At 42.3% G+C, this 20901-nt stretch overlaps 3 protein-coding genes across 3 annotated transcripts; 1 reads left to right on the top strand and 2 right to left on the bottom strand.

The window, feature by feature from the left end:
• Positions 1-406: 406 nt before the first annotated feature.
• LOC119737107 (monocarboxylate transporter 2-like) lies at positions 407-7140 on the bottom strand. Its single transcript, XM_038211201.1, has 4 exons — positions 6741-7140; positions 2683-2826; positions 1463-2284; positions 407-749 (listed from the first exon to the last, which is right to left on the bottom strand). The coding sequence occupies exons 1-4, from the start codon at positions 6925-6927 to the stop codon at positions 625-627; spliced, it is 1278 nt and encodes a 425-aa protein (XP_038067129.1). The 5' UTR covers positions 6928-7140; the 3' UTR covers positions 407-624.
• A 2712-nt stretch (positions 7141-9852) lies between these two features.
• On the bottom strand, positions 9853-13299 carry LOC119736468 (monocarboxylate transporter 12-like). The gene is made up of 3 exons (XM_038210485.1): positions 13113-13299; positions 10696-11517; positions 9853-9977 (listed from the first exon to the last, which is right to left on the bottom strand). The coding sequence occupies exons 1-3, from the start codon at positions 13297-13299 to the stop codon at positions 9853-9855; spliced, it is 1134 nt and encodes a 377-aa protein (XP_038066413.1).
• Positions 13300-15073: 1774 nt separating this feature from the next.
• Positions 15074-20637, top strand: LOC119736467 (kelch-like protein 13). Its single transcript, XM_038210484.1, has 8 exons — positions 15074-15484; positions 16788-17737; positions 17954-18130; positions 18262-18438; positions 18805-18912; positions 19110-19476; positions 19579-19762; positions 20433-20637. Exons 1-8 carry the CDS (start codon positions 15310-15312, stop codon positions 20635-20637), a joined length of 2343 nt encoding a protein of 780 aa, XP_038066412.1. The 5' UTR covers positions 15074-15309.
• Positions 20638-20901: the final 264 nt, after the last annotated feature.

Raw genomic sequence — 20901 nt, 5'->3', positions numbered from 1 at the left:
AGACTATAAGCACACACACACTTACATTTGAGAACCAGTTCCAACAAAAGGTTTACGTTCGAGGACAACAAAGGATTTGTTGTTGTCTGTTTGTGTTACCGTCCTCGGAATGTTTGTATGTTCATATATTATGTTGAGGCCTCGTAGCCGAGCGGTTAGAGCGTGGAGCTACGGAGTGGAAGGTTGGCGGTTCTAATCCCATTCGGACCAACAACTGGAAAACTCTCTGACGACCCAAAAGTGATAAAATGGGTACCTGATTCGTTCAGGGAAGGTAAGACGGCGAGAGGAGAGGAGATGGGCACCGCCACTCATATGCCGCACCCATTGAAACAGTGGACCTATAACATCCCCCATACGGCCAGTAATTGGCTATAGGCCTACCTTTACCTTTATATCATTATATCATTATGTTTACTCTCCCTGCATGCTCTGTAAGGTCCCAACAACCGGACAATGTTAGGATTCGTTTACACCTTTGTCGTAGGCCCTTTGCATTTCTGGACAGGAAGCAGATGGTGCACACGCAAACGTCAGCTAGTTGAATGGATTTTAGCGTAGGGTAGGCACCACAAGACTACTTTGCCTCAAGTTTCGTCAAGGCAATACCGGTCAAGGAGCAAATCACGCCCTCTGTTGACGTCTCTTCATGACCCACTCCATAAACAGCGACACCAACGGCAGAGCCTGTATACCTCCCATGATAACAAAGGCTAAGTCGAAGCTTCTGGTCTGGTCGTATATCCAACCTAAAAAGAAAGGTAAAGGGTTTTAAATGTTTCAGAAGACCTTTTCCATACAATGCAAAAAAAAATGCTGGGTAAATGAAAGCTGGGAAACTTCATTTCGGCATTTGTTGAGCAATTTCACTGCCACTAATTGATACAATTTTCACAGTACCCAACATTAGACTCTTCTTAGTGACCAATAATTGACAAAATACGAACCAACAACTTGTCTCTTTATTGACCATTTTTTGGGGTAATGGCTTACCAACAATTGATTCTTTACATGTACCAAACTAATGGATGATTAAAAGTATCCGACTGTTCCGTCTGTAATATTTTCCAAGTTTTAGGTAGACGTGTTTGCCCAACGGCCGCTGGGCGTTTTTCGCTCGAAATATTTGGATGTTGACTATTGTACCAACGTTGGGTAAAAATAGTGTGGGCACAATTTGACCATTTCTTCTTTTTTTTTGGCAGTGTATACAGAAGTCATCATGGAGGTTTACTGTACCGTTGGCTGCGTCTAGTTTTGCAATAACACGAAGGTCTATGGAAGATGGCTTCAGGTGCCTCCACTAGGCGCTTAATTGTAGGCTACAAGTACCGGTCGTAGCCAGGTTATTTGGACGCAGCCGTCACCCCTCTGGATTAAACTGCTGCAACTCCGAGATGTCATTACTTGATTATTCGCTGGGTTTGAAGCTGCATTCTCAATTAATTTTCTTTTGTCTTACCTGGAAAGAATCCAAAAGCCAATTGTAATACGGCCGCCATCAGCTCCATCCAACTCATAGCAGAGCCAAGGTGTTCGACTCCAAGCAATTCCTTGGTGTAAATATCGCAGAATGACCCCACGGCTCCATTGGCGCCATAATGGCAGAAGGCACTGACCATCATCGACCAGTAGGAGTTGGTCCAGCTAATGCAGATCAGAGTGGATGACGCAACCACGATGCATAACGACATAGCCCATCGTAGGCTCATGAGGCCTCGGTCTACCACGAGACCCGACGCGATCTTGCACACGAAGCTACCCGCTCCGGCGGCTGTAGTGAACATTACCGCGTCATACGCTGAAAAACCCTTAGCCTGGGCGTGCGAGACAAAATACACCACCCAGAGAGCTGGCACGAAGCGGAAACAGATGAGAACAATGGCCGCTCGCCAATAAGCGATGCGCAGACAAACGGAGCATCCGAATCGAGCCAAGATGTCATCCTTACGCTTACAGCACGCGGTCTTCTTGTCTGCGCTGTGTGCTTGACTAACACGCTGATCGTGTTCCGAAGCGGGAAGTGCTTCGTACGAATGCGTCTCTCTTGGCGGAGTTCGCAATAAAGCACCGCACGGCGCAAGATGCATGGACAACCCTCCGAGAAGGAGCATGGCGCCTCTCCACCCGTACGTATCCAGCAGCAATTGTGTGAAGGGTGCAATAAGAACCAGACCAACGGCATGACCAGAACTCCCGATACCATTGGCCGTCGCGTAGTTGTCAGTGAAATGCATACCAACCAAGGTTCTCGTTAGAATCAAGGAAATACCTAAACCAGGTCCTGGGAAAGAATGGTTTTATATAAAAGAAGAAAAGGATGGACATCAACGTAAACAAAAGACTCATTTTTCCCCACACCAATGTGGTGTGTTCCTGTAACATTTTTGTTCCAAAACTTTAAAACTTTCTTGTGTTAAGTATGTATAATTATCCTTGTCTTAGCTGTATCAACTGAACTGGTTTTAATGTTCGGATTATTTCGCTTCCTTGAAGTAAAAAATATGGATTGTGAGAGGTCCAAACATTTTCATCTTGGCAGAATCTTTCTCAAAGGCAAAGGGAGCAGTATTCCAAACAAGTAATAAACTTAATCATGGACGAGTAATGGATACGGTTAATTAAAGTGAACTGGCGATGAAAGGATGAAGTGACAAGAACTGAATAAAATCTTGAGTTTACCAGCAACTAGGGCAAGGATTAACGTCATCTGGAGAACATCAGTTGTAAAAGAAGAGACGACCATGGCGGTTCCTGCCGCCATACCACTGGCCACGACCACAATGCGTGGACCAAACCATGCATTTAAAACTCCCGTCAGAGGACCTTGGGAGAAGACAGACTACTGCTAATACCGAAAGACCAGAAGTATATGCAGTCTAGGTATATATTGCGCTGCACTGTGGGACAATTTGCACTTCTAGAAAATCCAGTATAAAGTGGAACCTGTCCCACAATCCAGTGCGATATTTACCTTCGCTGTATACTTCGGGTGTCTGATTTCCAGGTCAAAATTAGCGAGCCGTTATGTACACTGCATGCTAAGTTATTTACATCGTGGTAAGTGAAACCGAATATTGAAAGCGGTCCGATGAATGGGCAATTCCACGGAAAAGCGGACACAGCCGAGAAGTGGAAAATCTATGAAATATTCAGAACTACATGCATCACAACCTCATATTTTCTCTCAAATTAAAGGGGACAACAAGACCTTTTTATTTGAGTGGTGTGCCAGTGAAGTGGAATATGGGGGACTAAAATTATAGATTTTATTTCGTCATCTTGTTTTCACATGCAAAATGCAAGTGTTATTGTGAGGGTTTTTTTGTTTTTAAAGAAGAGAAAAAAATCATCATTCCAAAAGAGTTTATTTGGTTTGTGGTTTAGTGGTTTCTGATAATGCTTCAACGTGTACCAGAGAGAAGCGGACAATTTGTAACGCGAGGTACTGTAACATGAATCACCGAAACAAATCCCTCTGGAGATTTCATGATTGATTATTTTTTAAATAATTGTTATGGTAGCATAATCCGGGTTATACCCTAGCGATGTAAGGGCACTGAAAAGATTCTTACAACAGTGCGCAGTATGAGGAAATATTCAAATGCAAGGTACTTAAGGGCCATTCTCCGCTAAAGTGTTCAAATGTGCCATTTTTGTGTCGCTTGTGTTTCTAAGAAGTATGGAGTGTGTTCGATAATGATTTATATTAGTTTTCTTCGAGACTAAGTTTTGTTTCATAAACCCACGTAGTAAGAAGGTAACAAAATCAAGAAAATCTTTGAAATTGTGACGAGTAAGGTGGTATTTGTTGCGGTTTTCTCATGTCGCCATCCAAGATGCCTTTTTTTTTAAAGTCTCCCATTTGTCTTCCATGTGTGCATATCAATGATTACCCTTTTATATTATTAGTCCATAGTATGCCCTAAATATACAATGACAAATCGAAAAAGATTGGCTCATTAATTTTACTTGAGCGCCTTCAGAGCGCATGTCGCCAATTTCATAACCAGATACGTTACTATTTTCTCGTAACGATAAACAGACTTAAAATTTCAGGAATATGCGCGTTGAATTTTTTTTAGAACTGTCAACGAAAAAAATTCCATGTGTGTATGTGTAGCGCAAGATACGTTACCTATTTTTGCCTTTCCTTTCGAGACACGTGAAGGAAGCTGACCTCAAACACCATACCAGTCAACAGTGTGTTGGGTGATGACTGATCAAGTGGCGGAAGAAGTAGTTAAGGTCACACAGTTTGTCAAGGGAAGCCTATTTCAACGTGAGCGGGCCAGATACGTTACTGATTATGAATTCATCATGCAAATGTTATGCTGACGTCAACAAACATGGGCTACGTCATCGATTCCCACACTGTCTACACGTTTTAAAGTTTCGTTACACATTTAATTGTGATTCACTAGAGCACAAGCTTGCCGAGAGGGATTGTAATGTTGTGCTGAATTTCTGTCGAATATTCTTAAAGTTTAGAGTAGCATCATACAATGTTTTTTTTAATGGTAAAATATGTAACTTGTAGAATCTGTAGATAAAGATTTTAGGAAGTGAGGGGTTGTAATTGCACAAAAACTTGATAACATGAAACCATCGTTGTTGGTTTACATAGAATATCTTAGTATATTATGGTAACGTATCTGATCAGCCTAGTAACGTATCTGATCAGCTCGGTAACGTATCTGTTCAAATATCAATCTTTAATTTGCGAGCGTAACTAAGATGATACAATTAAATGTATTGTTCAGACATTATCTCTAAGCAACAGGGACACTTAAATGATGGTTTCGAGGGTTCGGGTGGTAGTGTAGGTGGGTTGATTGAGGTGAACTTAGGGGTGGGAGGTGGGGCAGCTCAACACACTTGGGAAAAGGAAATTCTGACCTCCATCCTGTGTGCCTGAATTCAATTTTAAATCATTTGGTCATAGTTGATCAGGATTGTTTGCCAGGGGATGCACGAGTTGCATTTTAGTAAAGTCATTAATTGTGATATGCATGCGCAAAACATATCACGCAAACAAAACGTCACATGATTATTCCGTATAATTTATATTTCCCTGCTCTGACCCCCAAAAAATGAAATAAAATAAAATAACAAATTATAACCTTAATAATAGAACAAGATGATATTCTAAACGCAGGCGCGGATCCAAACCCACGGTCTCGATCCCCCCCATCATGCTCTGACCCCCCCCCAAAAAAAATCGCAACATTGGGATACAAAAATAATATCTGAAAGGCCGACCCCCCTGCAAAAAATCCTGGATCCGCCCTGCCTTATGGTCCTTGAATTATATATACTTAAGTAATTCTTTGGTTTTTTTTAACGATTAATGATGTTTTTTATTGACAAACAGAATCAACGAAACCTTTTATTTCAGTCTGTCTGACACAATGCGTACCAATGAAATTCACATCTACTTAAAATATCTACAGAATCGTATTTAAAGACGTGAATTTATTGAAGTGGTAACGTATCTGGTAAATCGTTACACGACGTTTAGAAGACTTAACTTCAAGTAATTATTTTCCCTCAAAAATAAAAACATTTGTTAAATATCGCCTTTCTTTTATTCCATGTGTTCATAAAATGCACATTATAAACGTAGAGTGACGAAATTGGGATCTTTTCTGCTGTTTGAAACAATGCAAACTCGACTTTATTGATTGTTTTTTAAATGTCGGGTTCTGACTTTGTTCGTTTACAGGGTGTACACATTTTTATATTTTGACAACAACTTTCGTGTATGAAGCGCGTGGCGTTTTCAATAACATCATTATAATAAGATTGATTACAGCAGCTGTTATAAAGTTTTGTGTAAGTGCTGCTTACTGCGTCATCCCGTATATGGTCTTTTAATTATAAATCTGATTTGCCAGATGTTACCAAAGCAGCCTGGCATTGTGGATCTCACTATCTCAATCTCATGGGAAATATTTGTATAATTACCTGTTCATGGAAATGATAATGACTAATTGTTAGTTTATAGCAAATAAATGCGAAATTGCAACATGCAAAGTGATAGATGTAGCAACTGAAATTATGTGCATAGCAAATCGAGACAGACAATTTATGTGCCTTGTTTTCATTATCTAGAAAAAACACGATGTTTTCCAATGTACCTGTCAAATACTGTCACTTAAATCCCTCTATTTTTAGTCTGTCTTTCACAATAGCTCCGAAATTCATATTGACTTAAGCCTTCCCAGTTTTTGTTTCAAAGACAACTTTTCTATGAATAAAATAGTGGTAACGTATCTGTTTGGTTGTTAAAACACGTTTTAGAAGGTTAAATTTCAAGAATATGTCAAAAAATATGGTTTAGTTAAAAATCAGTACTGTTTTGTTCCATGTCCTGCAGCTATTAAACTTTACGATTTTGAGCAGATTTCATATATTCATTGTAGTTGATATTTTGTAAAGTCCTAGTTCCAACTTGAACACTTTAATGAAAAATGAGCTTTAAAGTTTTGCCATGTCCTTTTTTTTTGTTAAGGCGAGTTACCGATAAAAATGTTTTGTTTTGTATATTGGCTCTTTTCCTATTTCAGGGAAATGTACAACTATTAAGAATGTTGTCACGGTTAACACACAAAATGTGACAAGGGGCACGCTCAAATTATGCACGGAGACATTTTGATATCATAACCAGGCCAACACGAATGCGCTTCGAGCGAGGAATCTGAAAATAAAAGAGACTTAGTGAAACAAAGAGTATATACCTGTGAAGCAGGCAACACCACTGACGATGGTCACCATCCAGCCAATAACCCACGTCGGGGCTGAGAACTGCTCGACGAGGGACGGCAACATCACCCCTAAACCCTTGATGAGACCCGTGCTGAACAACCACGTCATGTGCAGACAAAGGACTGCGCACCAGCCCTGGCGAGCACCAGCCTTAGCCATTTTGACGGCCTTGTGTCACTTTTTGGCAGAATCAAAAACACCAAGACTATATTTCCAAAGATGCCGGCCGGCAGAGAAAGGTTAAACCATTGACAAATTCGTCTAGCACAAAATTGCGCTGCGGAACTACGGATCACTCGAAGAAACCAGTTTCAAATTTCACATCTTTGACCAACTAGTGGCGTTGTGGTCCAATACAAATACGTGTAAAATTGGCTCCAGAACTGTAGACCGACCCTTTACACAGTCAATGACTCACATCGCCATAAAAGTATATTGACTTCGTCTTTGCTATATTTGGCGTTCCATAATTATGGTAGCCAAAACTGTATCAACTGTCATCCAGGAAAACCCGTTCGTTGTGCCTGCGCGTGTAGTCTGGAGTGTAATACGCGAACGTGGTTTAAATCTTATGTAGATGATTATCATACTAACATTATTTTCTGAGAGCCTCCGAGATACATCATTGTTCAGGAAGATGAGTATTGTTGGATAACATTTCAGCAAGATGGCTGCTATAGTTTTTCGTTACCACGACACAACTGCAGACCTCTAAATTTCATGTAGCAGCTAAGCTAATAATATTGCCTAGTAGCATTCAGGTTGGGACCAGTCACAAGAAAATAGACACGACGCAAAAATGTTCTTTGCTGGGGATATCTGTCTGCTTAGCATGCTGTTTGACAATGGCCCCGGATCTTGTCCGATCCAAACGTTTACACCCTAGTAATTTTCATGTATGTTTCATCGACAACAGCAGCAATACATGCTATCACGTGACATTTTAGCTAGTAAACGTGTTTCGCTAAGGACATTGCTTTACAAACTTCTGTGCTGAGCAGCCGTAAAACATGGAAATAGCTACCGAAAAGTGTGGACACTGCTATGGAACCCTTGGAACCTCCAGCTCAGGGCGATGTATAGACTTTATTCACGTGTCGGCCATATTAAATGCAAAGCGAAGCAAACTCTTCATTTTAGGAACTTGCGAGTACAAATGAAAGCAATGAAATAAAGTTCATCACAAATTAATCCCTACGGTACGGAACTCCAGAGGTGCCATGACTAGATGTTGAGATCCTGACATAATGTATCACGGGATGACAACATCTTATACGAAAAATGTCGACATCCTGAGTTAATTTATCACGGGATAATGACATGTTTTTAGAGGGATGCCAACATCGTCGGATAAATCTATCACGGGTAGCACAATGCTGAAAGTAGGATCCCAATATTGTGACACAATATAACAAGGGATGATCATGTCGACATCCTGAAAGTAAAATGTCGACATCCCGAGATATCTTCGAATGCTGTTTAGTGGAGCCTGAGAAAGCACTACTTTCAGGATGTCGTCACCTGCGATGAATTTTCTCCGATTGTCGACATCCTACCCTTGGGATGTCGTTATCCATCGATACATTATCTGAGGATGGCGACATCCTATTTGTACGATGTCATCATCCCGTGATAAAACATCTCAGGACGTTGGCATCTTACCTGTGGGATGTCGTCATCCCGTGAAAAGTTATCTCAGCATCTCAACATTTTGGATGGCACCTCCAGAGCTCCGTATTCTCTCATATCTGAATGCTGAAAATTAATATTTCTATAGCGTGCAGCCACAAACTTTTCTGTCGTTAACTCAGTGCAGAATTTTATTATGCCCATGCAAAAGACAAAAAAACATAAAAGCCATTTTATGATATGATTAGCATATGTTGCATAAGCTCCAACGACGAATAGAGGCTCCGTCAAATCTACCGTTGTCATAACTTCAGTGCAGAATTGTATTATACCCATGTTAATATTCCTGCAAATTAAGTGAACAACGAGCAAAACACGATGATAGTGTTCACACTGAGATTTTCGTTTTATCCCTCATGCAATGCAAAAGTCTGAAGTAACAAAGAAGATTAAGCACTTTTATCGCTTTTTGTCCTGGAATTTATTGTCAGTTATATGAACCCGATTCTGACCAGACTACTGATCCGGGATCTTACAATGACCGCATAGGCCTAAGGCAACGTTGACATGATTATTAAGTAAATAGGTCTTTACGAAATTTTACCACAATACCAAATAACAAACGAGATGACACATGTCCCATTTGACCAAGTAGCCCTAGACATCCTCCTTTTAGAAGGGGATACAATTTTAATGTAATGGTAGAAAGTGGCTGTGTATACAAATGAAACCCGGATATGCACATAGTCCTTTTTTACCATTATGTCCGAGGACAAGGCGTTGTGTTTCCCTTTGTTGCTATGATAATAACACTCTCCCGTAGACTAAGCACACACACTTACATTTGAGAACCAGTTCCAACAAAAGGTTTACGTTCGAGGACAACAAAGGATTTGTTGTTGTATCTTTGTGTTACCGTCCTCGGAATGTTTGTATGTTCATATATATGTTGAGGCCTCGTAACCGAGCGGTTAGAGCGTGGAGCTACGGAGTGGAAGGTTGGCGGTTTGAATCCCATTCGGACCAACAACTGGAAAACTCTCTCTGACGACCCAAAAGTGATAAAATGGGTACCTGATTCGTTCAGGGAAGGTAAGACGGCGAGAGGAGAGGAGATGGGCACCGCCACTAATATGCCGCGCCCATTGAAACAGTGAACCTCTAACATCCCCCTTTACGGCCAGTAATTAGCTATGGGATACCTTTTCCTATATATCATATGTTTACTCTCCCTGCATGCTCTGTAAAGTCCCAACAACCGGACAATGTTAGGATTCGTTTACACCTTTGTCGTATAAGCCCTTTGCATTTCTGGACAGGATCAGACGGTGCACACGCAAACGTCAGCTAGTTGAATGGATTCTAACGTTCTTGAATGCGTAGGGTAGATGGTAAACACAATACAAGACTACTTTGCCTCAAGTTTCGTCAAGGCGATACCGGTCAAGGAGCAAATCACGCCCTCTGTTGACGTCTCATCATGACCCACTCCATAAACAGCGACACCAACGGCAGAGCCTGTATACCTCCCATGATAACAAAAGCTAAGTCGAAGCTTCTGGTCTGGTCGTATATCCAACCTAAAAAGAAAGGTAAAGGGTTTTAAATGTTTCAAAAGACCTTTTCCATACAATGCAAAAAAAAAAATGCTGGGTAAATGAAAGCTGGGAAACTTCATTTCGGCATTTGTTGGGCAATTTCACTGCCACTAATTGATACAATGTTCACAGTACCCAACATTGGACTCTTCTTAGTAACCAATAATTGACAAAATACGAACCAACAACTTGTCACTTTATTGACCATTTTTTGGGGTAATGGCTTACCAACAATTGATTCTTTACATGTACCAAACTAATGGATGATTAAAAGTATCCGACTGTTCCGTCTGTAATATTTTCCAAGGTTTAGGTAAACGTGTTTGCCCAACGGCCGCTGGGCGTTTTTCGCTCGAAATATTTGGATGTTGACTATTGTACCAACGTTGGGTAAAAAAGGGTGGGCAAAATTTGACCATTTCTTTTTTTTGGGGGGGGGGCAGTGTATACAGAAGTCATCATGGAGGTTTACTGTACCAATGGCTGCGTCTAGTTTTGCAATAACACGAAGGTCTATGGAAGATGGCTTCAGGTGCCTCCACTAGGCGCTTAATTGTAGGCTACAAGTACCGGTCGTAGCCAGGTAATTTGGACGCAGCTGTCACCCCTCTGGATTAAACTGCTGCAACTCCGAGATGTCATTACTTGATTATTCGCTGGGTTTGAAGCTGCATTCTCTATTAATTTTCTTTTGTCTTACCTGGAAAGAATCCAAAAGCCATTAGTAATACGGCCGCCATCAGCTCCATCCAACTCATAGCAGAGCCAAGGTGTTCGACTCCAAGCAATTCCTTGGTGTAAATATCGCAGAATGACCCCACGGCTCCATTGGCGCCGTAATGGCAGAAGGCATTGACCATCATCGACCAGTAGGAGTTGGTCCAGCTAATGCAGATCAGAGTGGATGACGCAACCACGATGCATAACGACATAGCCCATCGTAGGCTCATGAGGCCTCGGTCTACCACGAGACCCGACGCGATCTTGCACACGAAGCTACCCGCTCCGGCGGCTGTAGTGAACATCACCGCGTCATACGCTGAAAAACCCTTAGCCTGGGCGTGCGAGACAAAATACACCACCCAGAGAGCTGGCACGAAGCGGAAACAGATGAGAACAATGGCCGCTCGCCAATAAGCGACGCGCAGACAAACGGAGCATCCGAATCGAGCCAAGATGTCATCCTTACGCTTACAGCACGCGGTCTTCTTGTCTGCGCTGTGTGCTTGACTAACAAGCTGATCGTGTTCCGAAGCGGGAAGTGTTTCGTACGAATCCGTCTCTCTTGGCGGAGTTCGCAATAAAGCACCGCACGGCGCAAGATGCATGGACAACCCTCCGAGAAGGAGCATGGCGCCTCTCCACCCGTACGTATCCAGCAGCAATTGTGTGAAGGGTGCAATAAGAACCAGACCAACGGCATGACCAGAACTCCCAATACCACTGGCCGTCGCGTAGTTGTCAGTGAAATGCATACCAACCAAGGTCCTCGTTAGAATCAAGGAAATACCTAAACCAGGTCCTGGGAAAGAATGGTTTTATATAAAAAGAAGAAAGGGATGGACATTAATGTAAACAAAAGACTCATTTTTTCCCCACACCAAGGTGGTGTGTTCCTGTAACATTTTTGTTCCAAAACTTTAAAACTTTCTTGTGTTAAGTATGTATAATTATCATTGACTTAGCTGTATCAATTGAACTGGTTTTAACTTGATTATTTCGCTTCCTTGGAGTAAAAAAATATGGATTGTGAGGGGTCCAAACATTTTCATCTTGGCAGAATCTTTCTCAAAGGCAAAGGGATCAGTATTCCAAACAAGTGATAAACCTAATCATGGATGAGTAATAGATACGGTTAATTAAAGTGAACTGGTGATAAAAGGATGAAGTGACAAGAACTGAATAAAATCTTGAGTTTACCAGCGACTAGGGCAAGGATTAACGTCATCTGGAGAACATCAGTTGTAAAAGAAGAGACGACCATGGCGGTTCCTACCGCCATACCACTGGCCACGACCACAATGCGTGGACCAAACCATGCATTTAAAACTCCCGTCAGAGGACCTGGGAAGGAGACAGACTACTGCTGATACCGATAGACCAGAAGTATATGCAGTCTAGGTATATATTGCGCTGCACTGTGGGACAATTTGCACTTCTAGAAAATCCATGCAGTATAAAGTGGAACCTGTCCCACAATCCAGTGCGACATTTACCTTCGCTGTATACTTCGGGTCTGTCCGATTTCCAGGTCAAAATTAGCGAGCCGTTATGTACACTGCATGCTAAGTTATTTACATCGTGGTAAGTGAAACGGAATATTGAAAGCGGTCCGATGAATGGGCAATTCCACGGAAAAGCGGATACAGCCGAGAAGTGGAAAATCTATGAAATATTCAGAACTACATGCATCACAACCTCATATTTTCTCTCAAATTAAAGGGGACAACAAGACCTTTTTTTTTAGTGGTTTGCCAGTGAAGTGGAATATGGGGGACTAAAATTATGGATTTAATTTCGTCATCTTGTTTTCACATGCAAAATGCAAGTGTTGTTGTGAGTTTTTTTTTTGTTTTTAAAGAAGAAAAAAAAATCATCATCCAAAAGAGTTTATTTGGTTTGTGGTTTAGTGGTTTCTGATAATGCTTCAACTTGTACCAGAGAGAAGCGGACAATTTGTAACGCGAGGTACTGTAACATGAATCACCGAAAAAAATCCCTCTGGAGATTTCATGATTGATTATTTTTTAAATAATTGTTATGGTAGCATAATCCGGGTTATACCCTAACGATGTAAGGGCACTGAAAAGATTCTTTCAACAGTGCGCAGTATGAGGAAATATTCAAATGCAAGGTACTTAAAGTTTTGCCATGTCCTTTTTTTTGTTAACGCGAGTTACCGATAAAAATGTTTTGTTTTGTATATTGGCTCTTTTCCTATTTCAGGGAAATGTACAACTATTAAGATTGATGTCAAGGTTAACACACAAAATGTGACAAGGGGCACGCTCAAATTATGCACGGAGACATTTTGATATCATAACTAGGCCAACACGAATGCGCTTCGAGCGAGGAATCTGAAAATAGAAGAGACTTAGTGAAACAAAGAGTATATACCTGTGAAGCAGACAACACCACTGACGATGGTCACCATCCAGCCAATAACCCACGTCGGGGCCGAGAACTGCTCGACGAGGGACGGCAACATCACCCCTAAACCCTTGATGAGACCCGTGCTGAACAACCACGTCATGTGCAGACAAAGGACTGCGCACCAGCCCTGGCGAGCACCAGCCTTAGCCATTTTGACGGCCTTGTGTCACTTTTTGGCAGAATCAAAAACACCAAGACTATATTTCCAAAGATGCCGGCCGGCAGAGAAAGGTTAAGCCACTGACAAATTTGTCTAGCACAAAATTGCGTTGAACTACGGATCACTCGAAGAAACCAGTTTCAAATTTCACATCTTTGCCCAACTAGTGGCGTTGTGGTCCAATACAAATACGTGTAAAATTGTCTCCAGAACTGTAGACCGACCATATACACAGTCAATGATTCACATCGCCATAAAAGTATATTGACTTCGTCTTTGCTATATTTGGCGTTCCATATGGTAGCCAAAACTGTATCAACTGTCATCCAGGAAAACCCGTGCGTTGTGCCTGCGCGTGTAGTCTGGAGTGTAATACGCGAACCTGGCTTAATATAAATCTTATGTAGATGATTATTAATATACTAACATATTTTCTGAGAGCCTCCGAGATACATCATTGTTCAGGAAGATGAGTATTGTCGGATAACATATCAGCAAGATGGCTGCTATAGTTTTTCGTTACCACGACACAGCCGCAGACCTCTAAATTTCATGTAGCAGCCCAAGGAACAGTGCAAGGGAAGAGGAGTCGGGGCAGACAGAGGTGGAACCAGTTGATTCAACGCTCATCCATACAGCGCTCGTAGACTCCGGCGGGTTTCGGGACAAGCAGTAAGCAGTAAGCATCGACAAAGGTATAGGCCTTTACAGCCGATACGATCTGCAGGAGGAGATCGAAAACACACGAACTTTTTCTTCATACCGTAGCTAATAATATATCTACAGGTGTCTAGCATATTACTTAATCATAACCAATTAACTGAATTCGATACTTACAGCTACGGTTATGTTTTCATCCAGGACACATTTAAGTTGTTTTAAAACACGGAATAGGATCTCATCTAGTGTTTAGAAGACAAATCCTCATGCCACATATCAGTATTCGCTTCACTTCCCAACAAGACAAATGTCGACTGCGAAATATAATGCTGCAATATATTTATGAGCCAGCAGTGTGAACAGTAGAACTTAGAGGGGCATTACGACCTGAAAATCCACGAAAAGTTCATGTTTTTGGATTGTCTACTTATCGTATTTCAACGTTCTGTTGAAAGGAAACTAACCGTCTTACCGTTCCCGACAAAAGACGACAAAACCCGGTTGTTTCATCGGACGCGGTGGACATTTTTGGCATAAGCATTCGTATTTCAAGCCGTTTCTATTCAATGAACTGTACACGTTGTGTGTGTGTGTCACATATTAATACACACAGCACCAATATGAATGTTTCCTACACGTTTGCATAATGCACTGGGTCAGAATAATTGACCCAGAATTTGAGTCTATACCTGCACAGTCCTTTTTGGGGTCCAAAATTACCCTTTTCTGGTCAAAATGAAACTTTTCCGGGTCAAACATGACATTTTTCTGGATCATTTTGGCCGAGAAAAGCGTCATTTTTTTCCCCTGAAAAGGACTGTGCAGATATAGACTCAGTCATATCGGGGCCAAGTTTACCCATGAGTTTTTAGCATAATTATTGTGCTAGTGATTTGACAGGTAATGCACCACACAGGCGTTTCCATAAATACCCAATTTGTTCATGTCTGCGCATGCGTGTTGTAATCGCGCACAACGAGCGCGCCGCGTTCTTTATTGGAACCGGAAGCTAACGCAACTCGAGCGTTTATCCAATGGGCGCTAGTAATCAGTGGTGCGCGCGCGTGTATGACGTTTTTACTAACGAACCGGATAGCGCAGTACGCATGGAAACGACGCACACTACGCAGAAACAAACCAACGTGACGAATATACATTGTAAGATTTTTCATGTGATAAAAATGAAAATAATGCTCAGACATATCTGCGAGCTGCAAAAGGTACGGTTGAAATAGGAGGCACGACGTAGCATTCTTCTGAATGAAAGGCAGACTGTTAGTGTTAGCCAAGATCTACAGAATGGCATAGAGATATTATAAGAAGTCAAACTGTCTCCAAGCCATGGACGGCGCAGAAAGTGACGGTAGTGAGAATTACTACTCGGCGACGGAGCAAACACAGCCAACAGTCACTGCCGATCATGCAGAGAAACTACCGGCCAGACGGCGCGGAATCGCCAAAGAAACACGGGGGAGTAAATCGCCGTCGATTGGCGAAGATTTGCGTGGTTCGGAAGGTGATAAGCTCATTGAAATTCATATAAGTATTTATTTGTTAATGAAAATTTAGAGTTCGCAATGGATTGAAATAGTCTGAAAAAAAAGGAACCACTTCAGTCAAAGCTCGAGTGAAAACTCGATCTTTACGATTGAAGACAATAATTTCACTCAAAAAGGTCTAGTCCCTAGTTTCCGACTGTGGGAGTGAATCTTCACTCGAATGGAGTGAATTTTCACTCTTTGGAATTTAAAGAGGTAGGCCTATGGCTTGGCCCAGGTTCCAGCGCCTTTACTTCCCTACGAACGGAGGTGCAATGAATATTGTTGATGTACCCTAACGTGGCGCAGCCCTAACGTGGCGCACTTTGATTTTTCGCCTGTAGCACCTAGTTAGAGCAAAAGTTTTAACTGAAATTTCACAGAAAGTGAAATTTAATCAAGTTCTAAACACTCCCGTTCATAAATCGCGAGTTTATTTACCCGTTAGAAAGTTCAAAGAAAAAATTATTTTGGAGTGATTTTCCGATTTTATTTTCAAGTTCAAAGTGAACCCTTTGAAAATGCCTCGAAAAATAAGAAAATAATTTTCTGACAAAAATCTGGCTGGGTTTGTAAGTAAAGATAATAATGAGTTATCAGAATTTATCAAGTTTACAGAAATTCTTAAATGTTAATTTGGAGTTTTCCGAGATTTATTCAAGTGCCCCACGTTAGGGAACGCTCCGCCAATTTGTGCCCAATTTCCGGACGCGACCGTTTTAGCATTTCGGATTAAATTTTGTGAAGCCGAAATTGTTCACAGAGGTTAAATAGCAAGCACTAAAAAGGTAAAAGTACCAGTATTTCACTGCATGAATTTGAGGTTTATCAACAAAGAGGTTTGGCAACACTACACGAGAAAAGTTGGGTAAGCTTCGAAGTGCGCCACGTAGGGAACACGACTATACGTCGTCAAACCCGCTGAAGCTAGCCTATGGCTAAGCACTCTTATAAAAAAAATATAGGGCTATAAATAAGGCCTATTCAGATTTCACTTCCCGAAAAATCTTCAAACTTATCTGGGCATTACGGTTCAGCTAGCCTAGGTTCAACTGTTATCTACATCGAAATGGGTAGATTTTTTGTTTAATTTCTAGTCAAAAGGTTTAACTGGAAAATCTACTAAGTTAATTAATTATTTTATAGCGACATGACATTGTTGATCATGGGAGGAAATCTAATTATTTAAAGTAGGCCGACCCTAAAAGTTCAGTAAAATCTGTTTCAGGTAGTGAAATTGCTTCGGTCCCTTCTAACCAATTTGTTTCATTGACATTTTAGATAGGAAAAACAAAACCGCGCAGAAAAAGCGGCACCGGGAGCGCCGCAACTCGGAAACGACCACAGACTCCCCCTTGATAAACCACGCCCTCAATGGTATGAACACGCTGTACGTCCTTTGGGCCAATAAGAAACTGTGTGACGTCATTGTCGTCGTTGGGGGCGACGAGTTTCCCGCCCACGGAGTTGTGTTGGCCACACACAGTGACTATTTCCTGCGGTTGCTGCTTAGAAAGCAGTCAGGTGCTGCTGTTATCACTCCGAACAGAATTGTGCTGGGAAGTCTGGTTTCCGCCTCTGGTTTTCGGCGCATACTCCGCTACATGTACACGGCGGAGCTTGAGCTCACGTGGGTAACTGTTTGCGAGATTTTGCAAGTGGCGAGCGCACTTAAAGTGACTCGGATTGTTGAGTTGGGACAAGAATTCCTTCAAAACTACACCATTGAGAACTGCCTGGGCGCCATGTTGGTCGCCAGTCGGGCCAATTTAACGTCGCTCGCCACCAGGATTCGCAGGTTTGTCCTGGGAAACTTCTTGGCCGTTAGCCGAACGAAGGAGTATCTGCAGTGCCCGGTCGAAGTGATCGCTGATCTCCTAGCAGACGACAATGTGAGTGTTTCCAGCGAATTGGAGGTCCTCGGCGCCGCCAAAACCTGGATTCACGCAAACGGCGAGGCGGGACTGAGGGGCGCGCCACTCGTCATGAGGCAGGTCCGATTTCAACAGGTCAGTTTGGATGAACTCGCAAAACATATTGAGACGGATGAAGCGTTGATGCAGATACCGGAAGTGAGGTCAAGGGTCATTGCAGTTCACATACAGCGGTCATCCATTGCGAGTACCGGTACTAATGCATCCCTTACTGGGTCGATGTTGGGGAAAACACCAACCAAAAAAGATCAAGTGTCATCGGAATCTGCTCATCTGTCCTGCGAAAGGTTGCAAATGGTAAGCTAAAAACAAAAGCCATCGTCTGTCAAGATATGTGTACCTAATATTAAGTATGTGTCAAAAAGATGTGAACATTCTTTCATTTTCAACACAATTATTTCACTTTTGTTTCTATTGGTTGTGACGCCTAGTGTAGTAAAACGTTGGCAAGTGAATTAGATGTGTGTGTCGACATTTGGAGTAATCAAATTAAAACTTTTAATCCTTTTTCAGCCACTTCAAAACATGACTGTTGAGGACCTGAAGGAGGCCAAAATCATTGACCAATCAACAACCTCGTCTCTACCTTCGTCGTCAAATGTATCCCGTCTGCGAATTAATGATCGACACGTCACAGAGTCCAATAGATATTTGCATATTACTTCTTCGGAAACCCCCGTTTGGCCATTAGTGAGTATTTTCGTCATCCTTTTAAAGTTTTATTTTATTTACCTTAACTGGAGGTCTTGGGTTTCAAAAAATGTAAATTTAAAATGTTTAATGCATATAAAAAAAAAAATTCTATCTTTATCCAACTTCAGACCAGTGACATAGAGCAAAGGATAAAAGACGCGAGAATTATCGACCAATCAACGCCTTTGTCTAACCAGCCAACGTTAACGCCTCTGGATTCTTCCCAGCCAATCAGCGAAAGAAACACCATACAGTCTAGCCCACAACAACCGAAAGCATCCAAAACTTCTTCCGCTTGGGCAAAGGTCAGATTGATTTCCTTGAGCTCTCCGTCGTATTATTCGGGAATACACTTGCAAGAAGATTTTCAAATGGACAACAATTCGGGGAATTTTTTTCACGCTGTTTTATTTTGAAGGGGTGAACCGCTGCAGAAATCATTTCAAATTGTCTATGTGAATTGTATCATTGAAAAATATTTATCATTTATCTCTTTGTAGCAACTCTGAAAACGCAATTAACATTCGAATTCGAATCCCACTTTCTGCGGCTGAAAGAAAGGCAAGCCTGAAAAGATAAATAAATCAGCTTGTCAAGGCAAAGCAATGTTATTGCATTAGGCGTCTTATAAATGTCAAATATCTATTTGGTATGTAAATTGTTTCCAACAGCCACTTTACAGTGAAGCAGACAAGTCAAAGGAAGCAACCATCATCCAATCATCATCGACTACTTCTCAGCAGGTGACGCCCCGTCAATCGCTTCGACCAATCAGCGGAGTGAGTGAAAATAGTCCACTGCGAGCTGCATCCACAAGCCCCGCCCCCTGGCCAATGGTGTGTCAAAACAGAAAGAGTATAGTGTGCTATCATAAACATTGAATTGAATGTTTTGTCTTCTCCTTTTTTATACTCGCTAAATAGTTATTGTAAAATTGAAATCAAATGAAAAAACGGCGTTTTATTTTTCCTTTCAGTACAATGTAAACGGTGAATCTTCTGTGGCACCAAGCACCGTGAAAACACTCACATCCCCTGGCAACTTTTCTGCCCGTTTTCACGCACCGCGTCTCGCCAGCGACTACCGAATCACAGCGTCCAACCCAAAAGCGCTCACCGGCGGACCAATTGCGTGGCCCGTTACGACACTCTTGGCAAGGAGGCAGAAATCTGACGTCATCGTCACCGTCGGCGGGGTGGCTAAGGACGGCGAATCGGAGACTGCAGGGCGGATGGTGCAAGCGTTCCTACTGGACAAGAACGAATGGCGCGAACTGGAAAGAATGCCGTCTGCGCGAAATCACCACGTGGTACATTGTCTCAACGGTTTCCTGTACGTCGTTGGTAAGTTGATACAAACTCCATTGTATTGAACAAAGCATCAACACAAACTTTTAAGTTTCAAGCGTTCATACACGCTACCTTTATATGGTATTCATCCAATAGGTGGATCCGACCCACACACCGAAGGCGAAGATTTTCTGAAACCCGTGAGTTCGGTGTTGAAGTACGACGTCCGAGCTGGCAAGTGGAGCGAAGCACATCCCATGAACGCTGCCCGGATATTTCACGAGGTCACGGCGCTGTTTGGACAGCTCTACGTGGTCGGTGGACAAGACCAAGAAGGACGGTATAAAAAAAACACAGCCTTAAAATCTTTCACTGCAAAATCGACTCGTTCTTGATAGCAACATAGGTGTAGCCTTAGTTGCGTATATGAATAACTTTGCTACGGGTTACTAGTATTACACAATGCGCCTATAAGTACTTACTTGCTTACTCACTTACTTGGTACTTGGTTGGTGTCCTCCAAAATATTCCGCCAGGGATTTAAACTGGAGGTGTGGTGAGAGTGGTCGAAATTGGGTTTCGTCAAATATATAAACGGCATCCCTCAAGGAGTCAGGGTTAGTACACGCCACTTGGGAAAAATGAGGAAGCATATATGTCGGTCCTGGCCCGGTGAAGTTGGAATTGTCCGTTGTGTCCTCGTCGTGATCTTCCGGTTTTAGGGGTGATGTACAATACAGTACAGTGTAGCCGAAAACCACTTTCCGTAGAGATGTGTGTTACCAACCTAAACTGTTGGCAAACGATGCCACCGGAACAGCGCCACCAAGTCTCAGATTCCGCTCCTCGAATTTCCAGCGGTCGGTAGATTTCAGGGAAACTTTGTTAGCTGTCCGCAATTTCATGCCCCCCCCCCCCCCCCCACACCCACCCTCCTTGAAATTGGTCTTGCGATGCAAACAAATATTGTTCATATTTTTGGTTAATTTAACCACAAACATGTTCTTTAGGACCCTGGCTACCGTCGAGTGCTACTCTCCAAACGCTGACCGATGGCACTACGTGGCCCCGCTGCCGTCTGCACGCTACGGCGTGGCGGTCACGGTCTACCGCGGTCGACTTTGGGTAGCCGGCGGTTACCCAGAGGAACAAATGGCCGAAACGTCGACCGTGCCCGCAGACGTCATCTGCTACAATCCCTTCCGCAATGAGTGAGTTGAAATATCATGTTTATTGAAAGAATGTTTCCTGAATTCACAAAATCTTACATCAGACGAACAAAATTGGACCCCAAAGTATGGAAGGCGCTGTTGGAGTATGTAGGCAAAGACTTTTGTACCCGCCAACACTATTCAACTCCAAACAGTCCATGTGGATACATGTCAAAGGTCATAAGTTTGTGGAAAATTGACCTTGAACAGAATTGCACTGCTTATGGGAAAGACACCATTATTATTGTGTTGCACAGTTCAGAATTAT

Source organism: Patiria miniata, unplaced genomic scaffold (genome assembly GCF_015706575.1).
Source record: "Patiria miniata isolate m_02_andy unplaced genomic scaffold, ASM1570657v1 HiC_scaffold_3, whole genome shotgun sequence".
In the NCBI taxonomy this organism is placed as follows: Eukaryota; Metazoa; Echinodermata; class Asteroidea; order Valvatida; family Asterinidae; genus Patiria; species Patiria miniata.
Note: the sequence above shows the minus strand (reverse complement) of the source record. Positions and strands in the feature narration are given on the sequence as shown.